Source organism: Miscanthus floridulus, chromosome 11 (assembly GCF_019320115.1).
Source record: "Miscanthus floridulus cultivar M001 chromosome 11, ASM1932011v1, whole genome shotgun sequence".
Classification (NCBI taxonomy): Eukaryota; Viridiplantae; Streptophyta; class Magnoliopsida; order Poales; family Poaceae; genus Miscanthus; species Miscanthus floridulus.
The window spans coordinates 86,649,780-86,673,406 of NC_089590.1; the positions used below are offsets into that span (position 1 = coordinate 86,649,780).

At 46.1% G+C, this 23,627-nt stretch overlaps 1 protein-coding gene, 1 non-coding gene and 1 pseudogene across 2 annotated transcripts; 1 reads left to right on the top strand and 2 right to left on the bottom strand.

Annotated features, from left to right (window-relative positions):
* Nucleotides 1-2,797: 2,797 nt before the first annotated feature.
* On the top strand, nt 2,798-4,178 carry LOC136490933 (uncharacterized). Its single transcript, XM_066487136.1, has 2 exons — nt 2,798-3,468; nt 3,849-4,178. Exons 1-2 carry the CDS (start codon nt 2,908-2,910, stop codon nt 3,852-3,854), a joined length of 567 nt encoding a protein of 188 aa, XP_066343233.1. The 5' UTR covers nt 2,798-2,907; the 3' UTR covers nt 3,855-4,178.
* A 3,517-nt stretch (nt 4,179-7,695) lies between these two features.
* LOC136494197 (B3 domain-containing protein Os06g0194400-like) lies at nt 7,696-9,988 on the bottom strand (annotated as a pseudogene).
* Nucleotides 9,989-21,287: 11,299 nt separating this feature from the next.
* Nucleotides 21,288-21,373, bottom strand: TRNAY-GUA (transfer RNA tyrosine (anticodon GUA)). The gene is given in 2 exon segments: nt 21,288-21,323; nt 21,337-21,373. It is a non-coding gene; the product is annotated as a tRNA-Tyr (tRNA).
* Between the last annotated feature and the right edge of the window lie 2,254 nt (nt 21,374-23,627).

Sequence of the window (23,627 nt, forward strand, 5' to 3'; positions counted from 1 at the left end):
TAAATCATAAAAAAAGCTCATAGTGTATCTTATAAAATTATTTGGTATGATTAAATATTAGTACTATTCTTTTTATAAGGTTATTTGTCAAACCGACGATAGCAATTGGAAAATGTTTTATATATTCATATCAATTTCACATTATTTGTATATTATATTTAATATTAGTTTCACAGTTTGATGAGCCATGTGCGCAGCACCCGTGCTCAGGTTGGATAAACCTTTAGAAATTGTGAAAAGCGGTTGCTGTAGGGCTTTCAAAGCTGAATCGTTACAACCTTGACATAGAGATATTAAAACAGAAAAGCTATACAATACACGTTTGTTTTAGTGAAAAAAAACACATGGATTTTTTAGCACACAAAACAAACAGCGAGCGCACGCGGCACGCAGCACCAGCAGTGCGCATGACATGCTGCCCGTAGCACCAGTACCATGACAGAAGTAGCACCAGCAGCGCAGCGCCAGCAGTGCGCAGCACCAGCAGCGGCAGCGCCAGCGCCAGCAGGGCCCCCGACGCGACGACCCAGGAAGAACATGCAGGCAATGGAACCATAATTTGTCCTTTTATTAAAAAAAATTGTTTTCTGTGATATGTGGATCTGTAATCTTATGATTATCTTAAAGTAGAAGAAGACTAAAGGTAGAAAAAAATTGGAGGCTATTGGATCTTAATCTTATGATGTAAAAAAATTTATGTATTGAAATTACATAAAATACATAGTTGTGCATTAAAAAGAGGCCTGCACAAGCACGCATGTTTGAGAGCGTGTTTAGCTGTCCAAATTTGGGAATTGAGGTTACTGTAGCACTTTCATTTTTATTTGACAAATAGACTTAAAATGTTCGTCTCGTAATTTTCAATCAAACTGTGCAATTAGTTTTTTTTTCGTCTACATTTAATGCTCCATATATGTATTGTAAGATTCAATGTGATGGGTACTGTAGTACTTTTTTTGATTTTGGGCGGGTAAACACGCTCTGAATCAGATAAAAGTTAGTACGCATCGTATCACGGAAGCAAAATTCTGTCTTGCCTGCAGCCTGCTTGCCAGCTACTAGTCCTGGCTCTACTACTACCGGAAGAAAGCGAACCTAGCCGTCCTTTTCCACGCCAAAAGAATTTAGGCCTTGTTTAGATTATCTCCAAATTCCAAGTTTTTTTACTCTCTCTCCATTACATCAATTTTTAGCCACTTGTATGGAGCATTAAATGTAGGTAAAAAAAATAACTAATTACACAGTTTAGTTGGAAATCACGAGATGAATCTTTTGAGCTTAGTTGGTTCACGATTGGACAATATTTACCAAATAAGACGAAAGTGCTACTGTTCATCGGTTTGGAATTTTTTGCAATCTAAACATGGCCTTACTTTTCATATAAGCTGCACTTTAAATTTTAAATTTTGTTGTTCCTCCTTTCTCGTCGCACCCGCAGGAAGGTGTTTGGAAGGAGCGAAGCAGTGGAAATGTCCGCCCTCTGTAGATGGTTTTCTCGCTATCAATATCGGTAAGACTGTCTCCAACCGGTAAGACTCGTCTCCAACAGGCCATGCATTACGTCATCCATACCCAAAATACATTATTCATAGGAAAAAACACCTTCCAACAGAGTAGGCAAACCGAGTATCTATTTTACGTCCAAGGTGAGAGCGAACCTAAAACTACGTCGTCTCTCTCCTCAGACCCAAATATGTGCCATCGCATATGCCGCGAGTGCGAGGGGAAGCCGGGCGTGGACGAGGCCGCCGTTGTCGGAGGGGATGGCGGCCGTGAGCGTGAGCGCGAGGCCGGGCGTGGACGACGCTGCCGCTGCCGGAGGGGATAGGCGGCCACGAGCGCGAGGCCGGGCGTGGACGCCGCCGCCGCTGCCAGAGGGGATGGCGGCCGCGAGCTCGAGCGCGAGCTCTGCCGAGCGGGGCTCTGCCGGCCGCAAGCACGAGCGCGAGCTCTGCCGAGCGCGGACGCGAGCGCGAGCGGTGTGGACTAAGATGGCGACGCAGCTGGTGCGCATCCTATGGAACTCCAGGATGCCCCGCCCGCTGCTGGTGATCTGGCAGAGCAGCCCGGCGTACGAGGCGGATCGAGGCATATGCGACGGCGTGCGGTCGGATCCCTCCTTCCCCGGCCAGATCCGACATGGAAGCGAGCGAGGAGGAGGCCAGCGTGGAGGCGGGCGGCGCTCGACGAGGAGGGAGGTGGCCGGTGCTTGGCAGGGAGAGAGGCGGGCGACGCTCGGGGCCTCTCTTTTTGCGTTCGCTGTTGGAGTTTGCCAGTTTTGGGTGCGCTTTTTTTCGCTGTGTGTCGTATTTGGATCGGCTCTGTTGGAGATAGTCTAACAAACGAGGTATGAGTTTGGGTTGTCCACTTGTCCTACATCAGGCCTACAGGTGCACCACATAGTAGGCGTTTGCCGTTTCCGCGAGTTCAGGCGTCGACCAAGGAAAGACAAATAAGCTAACAATACTTTAAGTCAACGGTACTTTCGTTTGGGCTTGTTTGGCTTATAAGCCATACTTTATCAGTTAATGAATAATATTTTTCTCTCACATCAAATTAGTCAACATTACTTTCAGCCATAATTTATCGGTCAATAAGTCCAGACGAAAATGGCGCAGATCTCGTGGAGGCGACGCGCTGATGTCCAGAGACACGCACGGGGCGCCTAGTAGTCTGTGTTGTCCGCATCCTGTTGTCCATCAGTTCATATCCGGCAAGACGAGGAGCTGTCATGGACTATTTGTCACCTCAAAGTCTTCAAATAGTACGTGGTCCTGGCCTCCTCCTCGACGTACGAGGGCCGAAGGGGAAGGACAAGGGGAGTTCGTCGGCTCTTTGGTCGCCGCTCACTCGACTTGCTCTGCCTCCACGCTGCCCCTCCTGCTCCGCCTCTGCTACTGCATCGCAATGTCCCAGAGCGAGGCGGCCATACGCCGGGCGGGTGCGGTCGTGGCGCTCGCCGCGGCGTCCGCGCTCATGGCCATGGGCTTCCCCGCGGTCGAAGCGCGCGCGCATGTCGTGCTGCCCCTGCACGCCATCCTGCTGCTCGGCTGCGCCGCGGTGCTGCTCTCCCCGGCGCACGGCGCCGTGGCCGACCTCGCGCGCCGGCGCCGGGCCACGGAGGCTGGCCGGGGGACGGCGGCACTCGGCGCGTCGGCGCGTGCGCCCGCGGGATTTTCGCTGCGGTGGCTCGGCTTCGCCGGCATCGTGCTCTACACGCTCTACGTGGCCGGCTACGTCGCCGCGCGGAACGAGGCCGCCGCGGAGGCGGTGGCGGCGTGGCCGGACACGGTCAGAGATTTCCTCCTCTTCCTGTTGTTCTTGGTAGGAGTTTGGGCAGTCTGCCCGCCCATGGTCAGAGGAAGGGCTGCCCCGCCACCGCGGTCGTCGGCGGTGGCAGAGGAGGAAGACCCTGACAGCGTGGAGGTCAACGCCATGGCTCCTGCACGCGTCGTTGTTGAATCAAAGGTTTGGAATATCCATGTCTTTGCTCTTACTTAGGGGCTGTTTAGTTACCCAAAATCCAAACTTTGACACTATGCAAAAAAAATTCTCCGTCACATCAAACTTACGATACATGGAGTACTAAATGTTGACGAAATCAAAAACTAATTGCACAGTTTAGTTGTACTTTGCGAGACGAATATTTTGAGCCTAATTTATCAATGATTGGACAATTATTACCAAATACAAACGAAATGTTACACTGTGCTACCGTGATTCCGACGACGCCAACTTTCGGCAACTAAACCAGGCCTATCTTGAATCTCTAAAGGTCAGCCGTTTTATCAGAGACTAGGTGCTCCTGCTCCTACTAAACGTCTCTCTGTGACTTTGTTTTGCCTCAGCTCTGACCACGGCGGCGGGGAGAGGAAGAAAAGCTCTAACAGATGGCGATTGTATCATATCATAAATAAAGAGAGCCAAGATAGTACTAGTATAGTAGCTGTAGCTCTTCTTTGCCACAACTACTAGATTACTACTACTTTTGTGCATCCTTTGTTCAGTATTTCACCCCCTCTGTACAGTTTTTTTTTTCTTTGTCGAATGAGATCTTTGTACATCATTGATATACAGCCTCTTCGGTTGGCTGGTTCGTATCGTTGCTGGTTCGTGAAGAAGTACTGCTGGCTGGTTTGTGTGAGAGAAAAATACTGTTCCGACTAGAAATTTACGATCGTTTACGACAAGCCACAGTCAAACGAACAGGCTGATAGGCTTTGAGTTCTGTATGCAGTAGTATTTGAGTTTTCGGAGTCCTTGGAACTGTCCAAACTTGACATCACAACACAACCGATTGGCCGAAGAAATGAAGTTCATGTTCCGAAAGACGCAATTTGTGTGTGTGTGTCAGCGTGTGTATCTTCTTCTGATCCTAAAGAAACCAGCGAGTAAGTACTGAGCAAATATTTAGGCACTCTTAAACTAATGGCCCCGTTCGCTGGTCTTAAATTTGGCTGAAACTGACTGAAAAACACTATTCCAGCTGAATTGTTGGAGAAGAAAACACTTTTCCGGCTAAAAAAAAGCCAAACAAGTCAAATATGAGGTAAGCCGCCATTTGTATCTCGTGGAGTGTTGAACCCTGCGCTGACAAATGCTCATGTGGACTTTCTCCGTCCCATGAGGCAGAAAGTTCTTTTCCTGCTTAGGCAGTAGGCACTGACGGACGGGCTTTCAGATTGTTAGTACTTGACCGACAAAACTAGTGTTTTCTGAAGATACGCTTGTGCTACTCCAGCAGCAGTTGAAGCCGTTGTTGCTGGTCTTCTTCATCCGTAGCTGCTACAGCAAGCACTTCCGAGCAGGTTGTACATTTCTATAGCTACGAATACATTACATAAATTGAAATGATGGTTCTTATCGTGTTGTTGACTTCTCGTCGTAGGAATGTGTTTGGAAGGAGCCAAGACTATAGATATGTATAGCATACATATGCCCTTTTACAGCTGTTTCGCTCAATGTCAATCCATAAACAAACGAGACATTAACGAAAAGTAGGGGTCCAGACCAGAGTTAGAAATGGGCGAGGAAGACTCATCGTTGCTGGGCGCTGGCGACTCCACACCCCTGAACCTCTAAACAAACTAGGAGGAAGATCATTGCCGAAAGAAAACGAATCTAGCTAGCCGTCGCTCTCAAGCCAGAAGGATTAATTCATAGCACACGTCACATCAATGAAGAATTCAAGATGCATTTAGTTAAACACCACCCACGTCATGGACAAATTCGCATTGATGTGCTAGGAAGTACGTAAACTTTTTCGAAAGATCGGTACTACTATAAACTGAAAATCGTGGCTCTTCCTGCATTGTCGTCGTAGGAAGGTGTTTGGAAGGAGCAACGAGCGGATCCAGCCGCAGGCACTGAAAATCGTTGCTCGCCGCGGCGTCAGCAACCAAGCTCGAGAGACCGGACTGCCCGAGCAAGAGTCCAGAAGAGAGAGACTGCGCTGCCGCCCTCAACGTGCCTGTCGTCTGTCTTAGCCTTCGTCGAAGAAGAAACCCTCTCCCGTGTTATATACTTGGACAGATTTTATTAGATTCAGGGAAGATCGACCAGCTCTAACACTAGTTCGATTTGTTAGGTGTCGCGGCATCGCGCCTTGCATCGATCGATGAGACGGGCAGAAAGAGACGAGGAGATGACGTTAATTAAATCGTTCATCCAACATTCCTACGGTAAGGTTTGCGCTAGTTCGCGGCTGCCGCTCGGAGTACTCCCTCATCCCTCAGTCCCACAAATAAATGCAAGTCTAGGACTTCAATGATTCATGTTTGACCATTTGTCTTATTTAAAAAATTTAAATGAATACTATTTATTTTGTTGTGACTTATTTTATCGTTAGAGATACTTTCATAATAATTTATTTATTTTATTATTTGTACACAAAAAATTAAATAAGATAAATGATCAAACAATAATTGTGAAAGTCAAAGAATTACATTTATCTGTGGGACGGAGGGAGTACACACTTCACGTTGTCGCCGTCGCCTGCTTGTCCATGCCACTATGCCAGTACATATGAGACGTGACAGGCTGACAGCGTCCTGCTTGACACTTCTGACTAGACGATCAATAACGTCCAAAGTCAAGTCTTCTCTCTGTTTTTTGGAATGCAGAATTTCTTTTTCATTACTACAATTTCCCTGTAAATTAAACTGATTTCTGTAAAATTCAGATATGATTCCTGCGAAAGAATTGTTGGTTTATCGCAATGAACTAGAATTGTTGATATCATTAATGATTTTATTTCAAATAACACTAAGACAATGATACTGTTCAAAAAAAGATTATGCAACCAAGGGTTGAATATGTACGATTCTTGGTTTATCGCAATGATGTACATGTTATTATCGTTCCATTTTTCTAAGCCGGTAGGGCCTATTTTGGGGTTTGGAACTGAAGGATCGAAACGGGCGACCAAAGGGGGATGAATGGTCGCGGAAGCCAAAAATAATTTCTAACCCTTCTCCTAAACACAAAACCTGATTAAATCACGTTTTTCAAATCTGGCCAGAACTCTATGTACCTAGTAAACCTGATGTGGACGAAAATCCGTAACTCCGATCGACCTAAAAATTTGTCAGATTAAACTAGATGAAATTACGAAACTAACCCAACTGGAATCACGTCAATCGGACTTACGGATCTTGAGATAAAAATAAAACAAGCAGACTATGTCAGATGCTGACGAGAATTGTAAAGAACCAATCGAGATGCACAAGATCAATCATTATAGATGAAAGATTAAATTGAGTAATTGAACTTACAAAAGTGCATCTAGCCTCCGCCCGAACATCCTCCCTCTCTTAATCGGAGAGATCAACAAAAACCTCTCACTAGAATTCAAACCCTAGGCTAGACCGGAAAGAGGAAAACTGAACCGTGGAACCCGGGGCATGAGTACTGTTCACGGGTACTGTTCACGCGTGAATAGTAACTCACCGAGAGTCCAAAACGTTCCGCTCCCTTCTCAACCCTAGGTGCCACATATTTATATCTCCAAAGGGTGGCACGACCTATTTTCACATAACCCCTACGCTAAATAAATCCAACGTAGGGGCGTAAATTCCAATTACGTCCTCCATAGCAAATTCCACGATGTCCGCGATCCCTCCATCTCCGCGATGTGATCCTCGCGATGTCGCCGCACGACCATCCGAAATCGTATCGCGATCGCCGGAATTTCCATCTTCGGCCAACGCACGCCGCACGAGCGTCCCGGTACGATGCATGGCTTTGTGGCTCAACCAGCGAACCCCGGATTTTGTGGCGTAATCTGGAAACCTCCCTCGACGTCCTCCCACCGTGTAGCCAGGTACAGTAGACGTACACCACACGATCGCCTGTCCCTCGAACGCAAGCCTCGATCCGCCCTTCTCCGCCCCCGCGGTTTTTCGACGCGGCATCCTATCTTCGTTCTTCACTCGTCGCCGCATGTACCTTGTCTCCACCTGTCACCTGCAACCACAACCTGCCAAGAGACACGTCACACGCACACCGTGTTGTCAATCGCTCATCACCAAGGTGCTAGCCCACTGGCATATCAGGAACAAGGCCTCAGATTTTGCCGGCAAGGGCTGCATTGGCGGCAGCCAGTCTCTCACCCTCACATATTTCCCCTACGATCTCTGCAATCCTCCACCCACAGACCAAGATTCCTGACAACGAGAAATAGCAAGCTGGTAGATACATAGTGTCTGTATATTAGCACCATAAAGCCATCAACACCCCCTTACATAGTGCAGGTTCAACCGTGCAATTGGTAAGCCCAACAAGTACACAAATTAGCAGCTGGTAGATACTAGGTTAGGTAAACATTTATACATCAGCTAACTTTCTGCCACCCAAAAGGTTCAAGACACCCAGCAATTTCCAGATGCGAGCTTGTCCAACGCTCCCGCCTCCATAACTGAGTCAAGGAACAAGGAAACATGTTAACATCAGGATAGGCATTCATCATCCTGAAATTGTGTAACGTTCACTAATTTCTACAAAACAGTAAGAAGTCAAACAAGGAGAGTCACTTGCAATGGAAGTACAGTAAGTTTTAGAAACAAACATCTCTTTGGTTCAAACTGTGGACATGTCAAATTAAGAATAAGAAGACAATGTGCCAAGCTATCTGCGCTTCCAACAACAGCTAAGGCAATATGCCTTCTGACAAATACTAAACAAACAATTATCTTGCTAAACTTACAGAAAAAGTAATATTTTACCCAAAAAAAGTACAGACATGAAATTGTGTAAACTACTACTACAAACCTACAAGAGAAAGGTGGAGCACAGAGTTCAAGTACCAATGAAATTTCTCTTGTGCAAAAAAAAAAAAACTCACTAAAGCAGCATAGGTCCTTGTATTTTCAAAATTAATGGAAGTGAGATTATAAACATTGAAGTTTGTTGATCAAAAGCTGAAAGTTCAAATACAATGTGGAAATGGGAGAATTTACCCCAAAAAAAACAGAAGTATGAAACTCTGATTCAACCATTTCAAACAACGAAGGTCAAATTTTACCTGTGCTCCAATCACCATGTTAGAAGCTACTAGTTTCATCAGTGCTCACTTTCAAAGCACGAAGTTGCTCGAATTATGTAGACCTGCACCACTTGCACAAGAGAAATTGCTTGGTCAGCATTATTACAATCATAGATTTCTCCTAGTTAGTCCTTAAGAAAAACAGATGGTACTGGAACAACATGATAGATAAGAGGCCATGATAACATCTGAATCTGATAACTGGAAACAATTGAAGTAAATTTGTACAAAGGTCAAGTTTGAAACACGACAGATTTTTATTTCTTTCTAAAGAATCTTTGATTCTGTAAATTTGGGTTATTGTTATTCAGTTCCCTGCAGCAACACTCAGCCACCATGCAAGTTCCACTGACAATTCAGACATGTTCTTGCTATGCAAAATAGATCTCAATCACCTTGAACTTTGTCTGCTCAATCAGTTGGAAGACCAGGCAATCTCCATCATGCAGCTTGTGCTCGATGGCGAAACCCTGTCCATCCAGCTGCTGAGGCCAGCCTTCGTTGCGAGGTAGAGCGTGTCTGACTCGTCATCCTCCTCATCCACCAGGGTGATCGTCTCATCACTCTTCGGCAGGTGCTTCCGGCAGAAATACGTCGGGAGGCCCTGCGATTTCACACGCCAACCAAACAAGAATTTACGTCGATGGGGGATGAATGAATTAATAATCGAAAACAGCAGGACGTGCCGAACTGAAGCTTCCTCTAGTTTACCAGCCAGAAGCCTCTGGTGACATGGGACTGTATCATGGGCTGGATGAAGATGGGGAAGCTGGAGCCCAGATCTTGCACAAGCTCCTCAGCCTTAGAGATGGCGTAGCTCCTCTCGGCAGCGTCCAGCGGCAACCGCGCATTATACTTGAGCTTCCTGACCCTGACCTGCAGAAATGCCGATTGGATAAAGAAAACCCAGAGAAAAGAAGGCCTCGAGCGACACAAGTTCACACTGACATGGTGGTACACGGGCTTCTCGGGGAGGTCGGCGAGTCGGCCGGACCGCCGTAGCGGCTCCGCGCCGGCGGCGGCACTGTCCCGCGGCACCCGCGCCTTTCCCTTCTTGGCCTGCAGAAAAAAGCCGATTTGGATAAAGTATACCCAGAGAATGACAGAAAAGAAGGCATAGAGCGACACAAGAAACAGCTATCAGTCAAGAAACCGGGACAGACCGACGAGGGTTTGGCAGCGGCGGCGGCCTCTCTGACGGCGGCGGAGAGGTGGTGGACCTGCAGCTCCTCCAGCTTCCGCTTGTTCGCCTCTATATGCCTCTGCCGCTGCTCCTCGTACGCCACCGCCACCGCCTCCGCCATCTCCCTTCTCCCTAGTCTGTTCCCCCACTTGGATTTCTTTGAGCAGCTTGGGGGAGGAGAGCAGACGAGGCGGCGGTGCAGAGAGTGGTTTGTGGACCCGATCCAGGTGCACACGGACGGCACTAGGGCTCCGAAATTGAAAATTTGTTAAGGATGCAGTTGGCCCATCCCTACTTTCTCGAATCCGAACTATCCTTTGTCTTGTGATCGCGTCGGCCCCGCACGGCGCACGCCCGGGCCCGGCCCAAACTGACGTGGACGTCCGGCCGCTCAGCACAAGGCGCGCCGACCGCCCAGCGTCCTACTCCTATTTTGCAAATCACAGCAGCTGCGCAGTCGGTAATTCCCATTGTCCCAGCTCCAGCTCCTGCCCAACGCCCCAACCAACCTCGCATGGGCACAGTGCACCGGCACACGAGCGGCCGTACTGGCTCCGTTCGAAAGGCTGAAATTGGCGGGAAAAATAAGTCAAAGCTAAAATATTATGAAAAAAAACAATATTTTGACTAAAAAAATGAAGCTGAATAAATCGGTTTTTAAGGTAAGCCGAACAGAGCCACCATCTTCGTGATGGAACGAGAGTACGACACGAATGAGAGATTCGCAACCTGCTGGCCTTTGCTCACCGCGGCGTCTGCAACCAAGCACGAGACCGGACTGCCCAAGCAAAGAGTCCGTAAGGGCGTCCCCAACAGCTGACAGGTTTGCTAGCTCAGCTCGCACATCTCCTAGAGTTTTCCAAGTCACTGACACGTTTCCCGCTATCTGCCTTTTTATTTTTTAATAATTCTTAGTCACCACAGCTGCTGGCGATTTAGAAAGGTTATTGGGGACGCCTATGAGCAACCACAAATAAGCCTGTTCGTTTCGTTGTAACGATCGTTGATTATTTACCGTTGGCTGGTTTATTATGAGAGAAAAATATTGTTCCAGCTTAAAATCCACGATCGTATGCTCAAAAGCCGTCCATAGCGATAAAAATAATATCTATTAGCTAGCTGAAATACTATGAGACTAGTCTATAAAGTAGTCCATAGTAAAAGGTATTCATAAACTTATGGACTGCCCATAGTGAATAAAAAAATGTTACTTTTTCTTCCTCCTCCCCCTCTCTTTTCAGATCTTCAGCCTGTTCGGCAAGCCTGAATTGGCTGGCTGGTGCTCGGGCTGGACCAGCCAGCCCAGCCAGCCAATTCCAGTATCTAGCCAACAGCTGGTTTTTAAAATTTCATATAATGGCGCCAACAGCAACAGGTGATTTTCAGCCAATTCTAGCTCATGCTGATTTTAAAATTTTAAATTCAAATTACTAGCCAATCCTAGCTCATGCTGATTTCAAATTTTCAGCCAACAACAACAGATTCAACCAACAATTTACAGTCCATTTGTTCCATCCATACAACACACATACAACATTTGTTCCATCCATAACTGAGAGGCAGCAGTTTATAACCTAAGCAGCCATAACTGAGAGGCCTACACATTCACATATCTCAAAATTTGATCTCACAAAGTCCTTGAAATCCCCAGGCCACACTATTCTCCACCACAGCGTTTTGTACCCCCTATGGCCACAGGTTTCTGCAGGCTCTCCTTCCCATCAGTAGCTTGATTTTCAGCAGGGTGGCTGTCAACTTTCTATTCATGACCCGCAGGGTGAAAATGGCAGTTGAAATAGTTTCTCAACATCCAAATAAGGGTAAACACTACTGATGGATACCATGAAACTAGCTAAATAGTGTCAAATTGCCAATCCACATGAACTTATAATAGGAAAAATGCTCAAACCAATTCTACAGAACCTCCACTGCTGCATATAATCCGTAGCAACAAGGCTATGAACTTGTTCATGTTCAAAGGAAATATTAGGGAACATAAGCTAGATTTTCATAGTTCTCATGTTAACAAGGGAACTGTAAGTGCTAGCATTCATACAACTGCAATAGAAGAGGGCTCATTACATGAAGTAGATTGGTACTCACACACCTCAACTGGATGCTGACGCTTTGATCTTTTCTCCTGCATTATCTTTTCACGGTCATCATTAAAACTAAAGTCATCCAAGATGGATGTCTTGCAGACATGATCCTTGAAAATCTTTAAAACTTGAAGGCCTTGGTCAAGCTTAACCTGCAGACACCATGAAAAAATATGGAAAAACTTAGCTACCGCAACATTAAAAGAGTTAGACATAAAAATCTGAAGGGCAATTTTCCATTTCTCTTAAGAGAGTATTGGCTTCCTGATTCATGCATATCAAGATTTTCTACTACAATGTGTTACCATCGACAATCAGTGGAGAAAACTAACAAAATAAGAGAAAAACTAAAAGGAACTTAACTCAGCTCCTGCGTATCTCTGCTGTTTGTAACTGGTTTGTTTTCGTTATACTCAAGAATGATGTGCTTCAACGAGCTGTTAGGGATGTCCTTCACAATGTGTCACTTGACAGGGAAGCAACCAGTCCACTTGTCCTGCTGCCAGAATTCAACTATCTTGTTAAAATCAACCCGACCCACCATCTCAGCCAGACCAAGAAACTGTCCGCTGGTATTAACCTGAAAAATCGAGGAAGACAAGTAACATCAACATCCAACCTTACACACAGGTTCACAGAAGGGGAAAAGGCTCTTTAATAGAGGATAAGGATCAAACTTATAGAAAACAACAGGAACACATGACAACTGCTTGATTTTTCCTTAGCCTCTTAATAAGCAGCATCCAGATTCAGCAGCAATATGCCCAGAGCAAGTCAGCAGGCACAGAAAGATCCCCAGGCCACGAGATGTGTAGATGAACCTGCATGACTGGTAATTTTTCAGCATGGTGCTACCCATTCACATATCTCAAAAACACATACCACTCCTGATCCTACCATTGCAATTCTACCAGCAATAATAGGTTCACATGATTGATGTGTAATCAACTATGCAAAGAAAAAATTAGTATACTAACAATTATCTAATTTTAATTTTGAGGTGCTAATGTTTGAGGAGTAATTAACTACCACAATTCAGTATTGTAAACAACAGACAGATATATAGGAAGTAGCCGCATTACCTCAATTTTTCTAAATCAGATACCACTCCACATAACCATAGATATTAACTCTCTAACTCCAGAGGTTGGGGTTCCCCGATTTAGCTCAACCCACTCTGACAGCTCATACGAAGATGGATGAGCTCCGTACTTAAGCATCCACAAATAATTTTCTAAAGCAAAGCATGAAATGATTATCATAGCCTGCTTCATCCTCTTGCAGTACGGCACCCTGCTCAGAATATGCCAACGTTCTTTCAAGCCCCAAAACCTCCTTTCAACGACATTTCGCAACTTCGCATGAATGTAGTTGAATTTTTCCTCCCTCTGCAACTGATGCAACTCTACGCCCCTAAAATCGTTGATATGATGCCTTGTGTTTCTAAAGGGGGTCATGTAACCTGGCATGTCCGTGTAACCCACGTCCGCCAGGTAGTATCGGCCTACAAGATAAGACAACAGATCACCAATTAGTCATGTCAATAGATCACCAATAAGGACAAACAACAAGCAATCAAAGCATCACGAACCTGCTGGGGGATGTGGGAACAAACCGTCGTCCTGACAGTCTTTCAACACCACCATGTCATGGCATGCCCCCGCCTTCCTGGCCCCCACGTATGTGAAACGGCCATCCATATCCACGATGGCACAAACATTCATTGTTGTTTCGCCTTTCCTATTGAAGAAATCAACCTTTGCTTCAAGGTTAACCTCAACCTTTATGTGTGTGCCATCTATAGCACCTATGCATCCATCAAACCATGGTGCATAGCAGCAAGTTTTGTGGCTTACGCGTGCGTAGTTCCTATCTGCGGGCACTAGGACAGTATTTGCCCACCTATACATGACCTCTGCAGCTGTTGTTATCTTTCTGCTAACTGTATCTAAAGACCTTTCAAATCTATCTTTGCACTCTCTACTTGTAGATTGATGGGCACTGGTCCAGATGTACATGCCTAAAGCTTCTACCGAGGTACACTTATATGTTGATGGTAGGCCAAAAGGCAGCAGGGTGTCATGCAAATGCATGAAGGCATCATGCGTCATGCACAAATTGTCTATACATTTGGTTTGGTCGGCAAGGGTAAACTGCATCCATTGGGCTCTAGATAGTTTAGGAATGGGACAAGGAGGATTTACCTCAGGCATTTGCTGCGACATAATACCTTTCAACCTTAGAAGGACGACTGCTGCCTTCACTAAGATCACAGTGCTTGATCCATCACTAGAAGTGTCGCTGTACAATGACTCGTCAGTGCTGCTCATTATGCTACCTGCAAACGGGCACAAATCAGTAAGATGCTGATGTATATATTGGGAACAAAACATTTGCTAATAAGTGAACATGTCAAGTTACCTAAACTAGGTAGGTGGCATGACCACCTTAGACAAATGTATGTAAGGAATGAACAAGAGAAAAGTGATCCATGCATAAGGTCTTACAACGCTCACAACATGACACAAATATTTTATTTAAAACACGAGACAACGGCATGCACTTAGTTCTCCGCAACGGTCTTTGTTAAAAGAAACAAAACGAACATAATGAAATAACGAACAGAATCAACTCAACATGCACATGGTGGAAAACAGTAGAAAAACCATAGTACGAACAATAGTGCCGATCGCTAGGACTTTGTGGAGCACACGAAGCCCCATGTTACATTGATTCAGTTCAGCCAGCCCTCTTTAGTTTTCATATTAAGAAAAGCTCGACGACGAAGCCTGTTATTGCAAAGGTTAAGGGCTTGCGTGAATACTACATCAGTCTCGCTACAACCATCTTGTAACAGAATCTCATGGACTTGGGCCAACTCCTCAGCATCTGTGCCTTGATGGGCCTTCTAGGACCTAGCCTCCCTGATAATGTGGCCTAGGTCTTCAAGGCAGGTCTTCTATGGAATGGAGTCTTGCTACTCTTCTTACTGCGAGGACTGTTAACAGAATATTCCCTATGGACTCTCTTCGAGGGCTGAGAAACACTACGCTGTAGGACCGGCTCGTCCGACAAGGCCGAAGGAGTGCGAGGGCTTCCACTACTGGGTGTCTTGTTCAGGTTGATGGCCCCCCGCCGATACCAACTCGCCCCTGTCACGTGGGGTGCGTCCCAAAATCATGATCAGTTGCTCACAGCATTGGGGGCGTCTGAACTTGTCACGAACGGGTTGGCTACTTTCCTGCACGTGTTCCAGTGATGGCAAAGTTAGTACTGAGTTAGTGGGAACCTAACTGCTAAAAAAAGTCAAGGAAATGCGTGTAGTTAGTACCCGGGGCTGGCGTCGTACCACTCTGGGTCAGCTGTAACTTCTCTAGTAAGCGGGTCATGGCCTAGCCCAGTATGGGTCTGTCCGTCGCGCCAATTAAAATACAAACGTTTCAGCTCGTTGTACTTGTTCTAGCACTTTTTCTTGGTGTACCCGAGCCTCGTGACTTCGTTGAAGCCACGAACGACATTGGTCCACCCTAGTGAGGTTGGCGAAGTGGCGTTCTAATGACATAGGTCTTTCTGCTTGGTGATTAGGTCAAGAAGCAAAGAGCAGGTTCTATCATCCCAGGTAGCACGTTCTTGGCTCATCTGATGCAAGGATCGACATTCGAAGGCATTATGTACATGGATGCATATCTTATGTCATACGGAGGGTAGTTCCAGTATGCAAAGATGAGAGTGGGCGACGGAAAAGAGAACTTGCCTTTTTGAACCGTTTGCGGCGTGTTGAGTGGAGGTTGTGATCCCTGCCAGCAGGTGGAGAGCAAGACGAAGTCGACGACGCTGCCAGTTTGGGTAGCGTTGGTCAGCAGCGGATGAAACGTCTGTGGTGCAATCATAGAGCATACTTGTAAGATGTTAAATTAAGCAGTGTTGACAAAACTATAATGCATGCATATGACAGAGAAACCAATAGCCCCCGGCTATTAGTGCAAGAAGGGTCAAAATGAATAACTACGATAACACATAACATCTCATATTGCATACTGTGAACACGCATTTGTAGGCATACAAACATGTGATATCATCAGGAGTGCATGCATGTATTAATGTGAAACCCCTAGATCCAACAAATGGACAGGTAATGGACAAATCTTGTGAGATTGAATATTATCAGGATTTGCAAATCCTGATTAAAAACATAAGGATGTGACAACATGTATACATCTCTTACAGGCAAGCACAAATGGATTTTTATGCACCACTATGCTTAAAGTTTCAGCTGAAATGGATGTGGCAGCCTACCAACACTATTTCTCAATTAATCATCCACCCTGATGGTAGCCACAGTTCAAACAGGGTTCAGTAGTTTACTGCATGATTTCCTATAGCCATTTAGTAGTTGGTTCTATAATTTAAGAATACAACAAACAGGGTTGAGCGGATCTGTAGGTAAAGCAGATCTGTAAAATAGAAAGAAAAAAATAACAGTGCAAATTCATTACACAGCCAGAATTTCTTTCAGTTATTTGCAAATCTATAAAATTTTTCAGCTTGATACAAGCTGATCTAACACATATAAGAAACTTCCTCAAATACACGTATATTCAATCTCACAAGATTTGGGGATTTCTATCCTACTTATACAGGAAAAGACATGAATACATGTTGTATGTCAGATCTGGCCGGGTGAGACTGTGGTGGCGTCGGGTTCTAGGGGCTTACCGTGCCGGAGAGAGTCATCGTCAATGGAGGCGGGGTCGGGGAGAGAGGCGGAGAGCACTGTTACCGAGGCCCGACGAGAGTGCGGGGAAACCCTAGCCACGTGGGGGTCAACCTACAAGACGACGAGCTAGGGCTCAGAGGCTGCCGGGTGAGAGGACGACGGCGTGGGATTTGGGGATTACCTTGCTGGACGAAGGCGCCGTCGGGGAAGGAGGCGGGCGTCACTGTCACCGTAGGCCCGGCGAGGAGGACGGCGTAGAGAGGCGGGCGCGGACGGATCCGGTGGCCACCGACGAGGCCCGGCGACGAGCGACGCTTGTGCGGGGAACCCTAGCGACCGACGGGAAAGGGGAGAAAATGAGGGACTGCGCGATTCGGAGGGACGACCGAGTGGCTTATAACTAGCCGAACGGCTGGGGCTGGGCTGCCGAACGGCTGGGCTGATAAGCCCAACACCAACCAGCCTACCGAACATGCCGCTTATACATGATTGGATATGAAGAATTTTTTATATCAGATGGAACCCAGGGGGTGTTCGACTGGTATGGTTGTGGAGGAATTTGGATGGTCTGGAGGAATTCTGGAGGAATTTGTGAGAGGAAAATATTGTTCCAAATGAAAAAAGAAACGGATCAAGCCGGGTTTAAGAGCACGTGAATAGGGCCAGACTACTTGTTGACTAAAACATTGTGGGAACAAAACAATAGCTATGGACTGATCACATGTTAATTTGTTATATACTTGGACAGTTTTTGTTAGATTCAGGAAAGATCGACCAGCTCAACACTAGTTCGATTTGTTAGGTGTCACGGCATCGCGCCGTGCATCGATGGATGAGACCGGCAAAAGAGACGAGGAGATGCCGTTAATTAAATCAACGAAGTCTTGTTCAGCGTCCTGCTTGACACTTCGAACTTGACGATCGATAACGTCCAAAGTCAAGTCTTCTCTCTGTTTTTTTAGAATGCGGATTTTTTTCATTACTATATTTTCCCTATAAATTAAACTCTGCGAAATTCCTTCATCCCAAATAGACTCGCACAGGACTCGCAGAAGGGATTAAAAAGAAAGAGAGGTGGAAGGGATAGCTGGACTTGATGGTATAGCCGTGTGGGCGTAGCCGGCTAGAGCCGCCCCTGAGCATCTATGTACTGATGTCTAGATGCTCCCCCCGCCCCCCCCCCCCCCCCCCCCCCCTCCCCCGCGTCGAATTCAAAAGAAGACACGGAGGTAAAAGGGCTGTTTGATCCATTAGTTAATATAATACTGTTAGAAGCTAAAATTATAAAATTGACTTGCTAATAATCCTGCTAACAAATCAGTAGGTGGATGTACTTCTCTCCATCCTAAAAAAACTTGATGTTTTAGCAATTCGAACTAGGTTAGGCTCATATCAACTTGAGATTGTGGTATGCATGCCTCCATGCATTCTTTTTAATTACTGATTTATTTTCTTAATTATCATTGATCACCTTCATAAAACCTAAGTACACGGCTAAATTCAATGAGCACTAATTGACTAATCTATCCTAAAAAATCCTAAGCATCATGTTTTTTTGGGACAGAGGTAGTAGAATACAAAGTATCCCAGGAATTCTAGGACATTTTAGGCCCCGTTCGCTTGTCTTAAAAATGGCTTGTTCGGCTTCTTTTTTCAGCCGGAATAGTGTTTTTCTCTCACAACAATTCAGCCGGAACAGTGTTTTTCAGCCAGTTTCAGCCAAGTTTCAGACCAGCGAACGGGGCCAAACCAGATGAGAAATGACGTGCCATCTTTTCTGGTCAGCATATTCGGGTTAGTAATATAAAAAATGACAGGTATGTATATGAATGTTGTCTTTTTAAAACTGAGTTAGGCCTTGTTTGATTGTTTTCAAAATCAAATGGATTGAAAGGGTTGGAGGGGGTTGAGTAGATTTTTGACTTGTAGGAAATTTAATCCCCCTCTTAATCCCTTCCAATCCCCTTGGTTTTAGGATCAAATAGGCAAGGCCTTAGTGGGTTAGCTCATCTAAAAACCCTTATAATTTTGGGCGCTGGCGTGCAGGATTTGGAAGTTCGGCACGCACACCTCTTGCACAGTAGTTTTTAGTGGAAAAACACACACACACACATCAGCTCTTCTACCCTAACTCCTGCGCCCTCGCCCTCTCCGCCACCGCCTCGTCGTGGTGAGCTAGGGTTTCGACGGAGCTTCGTGGTCGTGGTCGTGGCCTCACCCGCGGCGCCACCTTCTTCCCCTCCCGCCTCCCCCCGCCGACGCCACCATGGCCGAAGCTCCCCCGCCCCGACCTGGCCCGGCCGCCGCTGCCGCCACCAGCTCCCCTAAATGGCCCGTCGGCCATCCCCCACCGCCTGGCCATCCTTCCTCCCCCCGGCCGGGCCCTTCTATACCCGCCGGAGTTGGAGAAGATAAGGGGAGAGCTCGTCGGAACCCTAGAAAGCAAATCCCAGAGGAGGAGGCCTACATAATGGAGGGAGTAGTTCATTAATTGATGAAGAGGTTGTAATAGTTTATATAGCTCTCTAACCAACTATTAGCAAGTAAATCAAAATGGCCCCTTCTACTAATTAGCTAGCCCTAATTTATAGCACTATATATAATCTAAATAGGATCTAAAATTTGAGAATCTTTTTTTTAAAAAAGAAAAAATGACAATTGACTAGGCCATGCCAACGTCGAATTAGGTTGTATTCCCTCCGCCTTAAAATTTTTGCAATTCTATGACCATGCACAAGAACCAATGTTAGATCAAAATTATGAAAATACCCTTATCATAATAGTGCTGACACTCTGATGTGCTGGTACGCTGCTGCATGCAGTCCAGACTTGCACAAGCCAACATCAGCAAAAATCGTGGCCAGGAAATAAACTTGAAGCTTCTGGACGCCTGTACCATGTCCACACCACTATGGCCCACAACCTGGTGCATTGTACGGCCTAGTAGCTATTAGCTACAATTGCAAACTCCTGCGCCCTCGCCCTCTCCGCCACCGCCTCGCTGTGGTGAGCTAGGGTTTCGACGGAGCTTCGTGGTCGTGGCCGTGGCCTCACCCGCGGCGCCACCTTCTTCCCCTCCCGCCTCCCCCCGCCGACGCCACCATGGCCGAAGCTCCCCCGCCCCGACCTGGCCCGGCCGCCGCTGCCGCCACCAGCTCCCCTAAATGGCCCGTCGGCCATCCCCCACCGCCTGGCCATCCTTCCTCCCCCCAGCCGGACCCTTCTATACCCGCCGGAGTTGGAGAAGATAAGGGGAGAGCTCGCCGAAACCCTAGAAAGCAAATCCCAGAGGAGGAGGCCTACATAATGGAGGGAGTAGTTCATTAATTGATGAAGAGGTTGTAATAGTTTATATAGCTCTCTAACCAACTATTAGCAAGTAAATCAAAATGGCCCCTTCTACTAATTAGCTAGCCCTAATTTATAGCACTATATATAATCTAAATAGGATCTAAATTTGAGAATCTTTTTTTAAAAAAAGAAAAAATGACAATTGACTAGGCCATGCCAACGTCGAATTAGGTTGTACTCCCTCCGCCTTAAAATTTTTGCAATTCTATGACCATGCACAAGAACCAATGTTAAATCAAAATTATGAAAATACCCTTATCATAATAGTGCTGACACTCAGATGTGCTGGTACACTGCTGCATGCAGTCCAGACTTGCACAAGCCAACATCAGCAAAAATTGTGGCCAGGGCCTTATTTAGATTGCAAGTTTTTTCACTCTCTTTTCATCACATCAAATCTTTGGACACATGCATGGAGTATTAAATGTAGATAAAAAAATAATTAATTACATAGTTTGATTGTAAATTACGAGACGAATTTTTTGAGCCTAATTAGACCATGATTGGACAATAATTGTCAAATACAAACGAAAGTACTACAGTGCCAAATACTAATTCCTAGCCCCAATCTAAACAAGGCCTGAGAAATAAACTTGAAGCTTCTGGACGCCTGTACCATGTCCACACCACTATGGCCCACAACCTGGTGCATTGTACGGCCTAGTAGCTATTAGCTACAATTGTAATGTTTGTGAGGGCTTGTTTAGTTGTGTGAAGTTTGAGATTTTGCTACCGTAGCACTTTTGTTTTTATTTGGCAATTAATATTTAATCATGGACTAATTAGGCTCAAAACGTTCGTCTCGCCATTTCCAACCAAACTGTGCAATTAGTTTTTTTTCGTCTACATTTAATGCTCCATGCACGTATCGCAAGATTCAATGTGATGGCTACTGTATCACTTTTTGGGAAAAGTTTTTGGAACTAACCAAGGTCTGAGATAAAATTTAAACTTTAGAATTGCAATATTTTTGGAACGGAGGGGGTAGACCGGAAAAAATGGGTACGTCCGGGCCGTACGCGGCACTGTACGGACGAAAATAACGACACCTGGAGCTCTGGCTCGGCACATCTCCGTAGATTTCTTGGCTCGGCTGAACACCAGGATTTCTTGACACGTCGTTTCACTGGTCCATCCGCACAGTGCCACGTACGGCCCGGCCATACCCAAATTTTTTCTGTTGTGGACACCGTGACGAGCATCGTCTACACATCGTCAAAGGCCGCGTTTTTTTTTACAACAAAGGCCGCGTTTGTTGGAAAACTAAAGTGCAATTGCGTGAACTTAATCTCGAGCTGCTGTTCACGGTGGCATAAGCTGGAGTCTGGCCAGATCTGACTGAGCAGCCGAGAAGCCTGATGAGGTGAAAAAAATTGTAAAAAATTAAAAAAAAAATCCGACCTGCCGGATTCGAACCAGCGACCTAAGGATTTTTCTGCGAATACTACAGTCCTCCGCTCTACCAACTGAGCTAAGGTCGGTTTTATGCTGGAAGATTTTAATTATTCGCTTTTAAACCAATTGTTGTGACACAAACAAAACTAGGCCTTGTTTAGATTGCAAATTTTTGTAATCTGGACACTGTAGCACGTTTCGTTTGTATTTGACAAACTTTGTCCGATCATGGACTAACTAGGCTCAAAAGATTCGTCTCGTGATTTACAACCAAACTGTGCGATTAGTTATTTTTTTTATCTACATTTAATGCTCCATACATGCGTCCAAAAATTGATGTGATGAAGAGAGAGTGAAAAAACTTGAAATTTGGAGGTGATCTAAACAAGGCCCTAGTCTATTTTGGCCTACGGAGAGTAGCAGCGGTATGACAGGCCCTGAATATACTCAAGCAAGGGTGTACGTGTACCGTGTACTCAGTGGTAAATGGGTACGGATGCACCCATGAAAAAAATATAATCGACCTGTTTGCTGGTTGGTTTCTGGGCTGGTTTGGGCTGGCTAGTGCTGATTTGTTGTGAGAGGAAAATACTGTTGACTGGCTGGTTTGGACCGGCTGAAACCACCAAGCGAACAGGGTGAATACCAGTAAGCAGAGTCAAATTTTTACCTTGATTATGGCTCAAATTGTCATGTCCACAGGTACGAGGTAGGCGTACCCTCTTCGATTTGCTTTATCTTCGCCATCACATGTACTAGTCAACATTACTATTACTATTATGCTTCATGCTCCGCGTAGTTTTCAACTCTCTACTCCTGTTTAGCGAAAAACAGTTCCATGGCATAGTCGCGGGGAAAAAAAAACTGATTTGTGCTGCGCCACTGCCCACTGCCCTTGAACATTGGTATTCGTCATCTAAACATGCATACTCCGTACATACGATGCAGCTTTAGAGACATCGAGCGAAGAAACAAAATAGTAGACGCGACCGCGATGTGAAAAAAAATGGAAACGATCGGACATGCTTAAAATGCAAGCATGCCATGATGGCTCCGTTAGCTTCGCTGAAAAATTAAGCTGAAATATCGTTCCGACTGATTTGTTGTGAGAGAAAAACACCTGTTTTAGCTAAAAATACAGATTATAAGAGAGCAAGCGCCGATATGGCCACGTATGTGTAAACCAATTTTGCATTTTCGTATGGAGCTGGTTCAGCACGCAGCACTTGTCACTATCATCTGTACTGTGTACAACATCTTCTTTCAGTGAAAAAGGACTTACTGTACTAGAGACCCGGATGTTTCGCTCGAGCCAGGCAGCCAGACTGCGCTCGTCCACGTGCCGATGGCGAGCCCTGGCCGGTGACCGGTGGTGCGCCACGGCCGACCGCCATGCATTGCCTCGCTCCGTCGTTCTGTGTCCGGCGGCGGTACGGTGTAAGCGGCTGCTAGCCCCTTGCGACGGCAGGGAGCTGAAAGCGAGCGCTGCGGCGGCATCGGGCGGTGCCGCCGGCGCTGGTAGCGGCGGCGGCGACGAGAAGGCCACGGGGTTGCCGCTGATCCCGACGCTGCCGCCCTTGCTCAGCCCCGTGGTGCGGCTCCCGCCCGTCGTTCCTGGCCTCCCTCCGGCTCGCGAGTCCGATAAGTCTCCGTGATCGTGCGCGAGCTAGGCTAAGCATGGGTGCGGCTCGGGGCAGCTCCTGCTCATGAGCCCAACAAGTTGCCACGTTCATGTCTTTGTCATGTACCTTTCGTGGTTTCTAGCTACCTGTCATTTTGTGTTGTGTGGTGATGTAACATTGTAACAAAATACGCGTCAGAGTTTGTGCTTTTGAGATAATCAGAGTTTGCATCTCGTAATACTTCGTCCCAGAGCATTTCGTTGATGTCCACGGACCTTAATTAATCCGTGTCTGCTGGTCGCATCTATTGATGCTATGCTTCATTGTAACCACAAACCAGTAAGCAGTCATAACTACGCACGGCAGTAAAATACTCAGGTGCAGTATCAGCAAAGATCCAAGCTCGTCTGCACCCTCTATGTAAAAAACCAATTGCATAAAAATTAGCACTATATATGTTTAGAAGCTACTTAGAAGGACCAAATGTGAAGTAATTTCAAAACAAATTGCATAAGCAGGTGGCTAATTGGTGAGACGAATCTATTAATCCTAATTAGCCTATAATTAGCTTATATGATGCTATAGTAACATGGTCTAATTAACCGAATTCGCTTACCATTTCACCACCGAAATTCTTGACAACCGATTTTACCGAATGTGCAGGCCTACTTCCGAGGGAAGCATGGGGTCACTAGCTCACTGCAAAGCTACAGTTGCA

Excerpts from the sequence above, each read along its gene's own strand:
- LOC136490933 (XM_066487136.1), top strand. The coding sequence starts at position 2,908 with ATGTCCCAGAGCGAGGCGGCCATACGCCGGGCGGGTGCGGTCGTGGCG.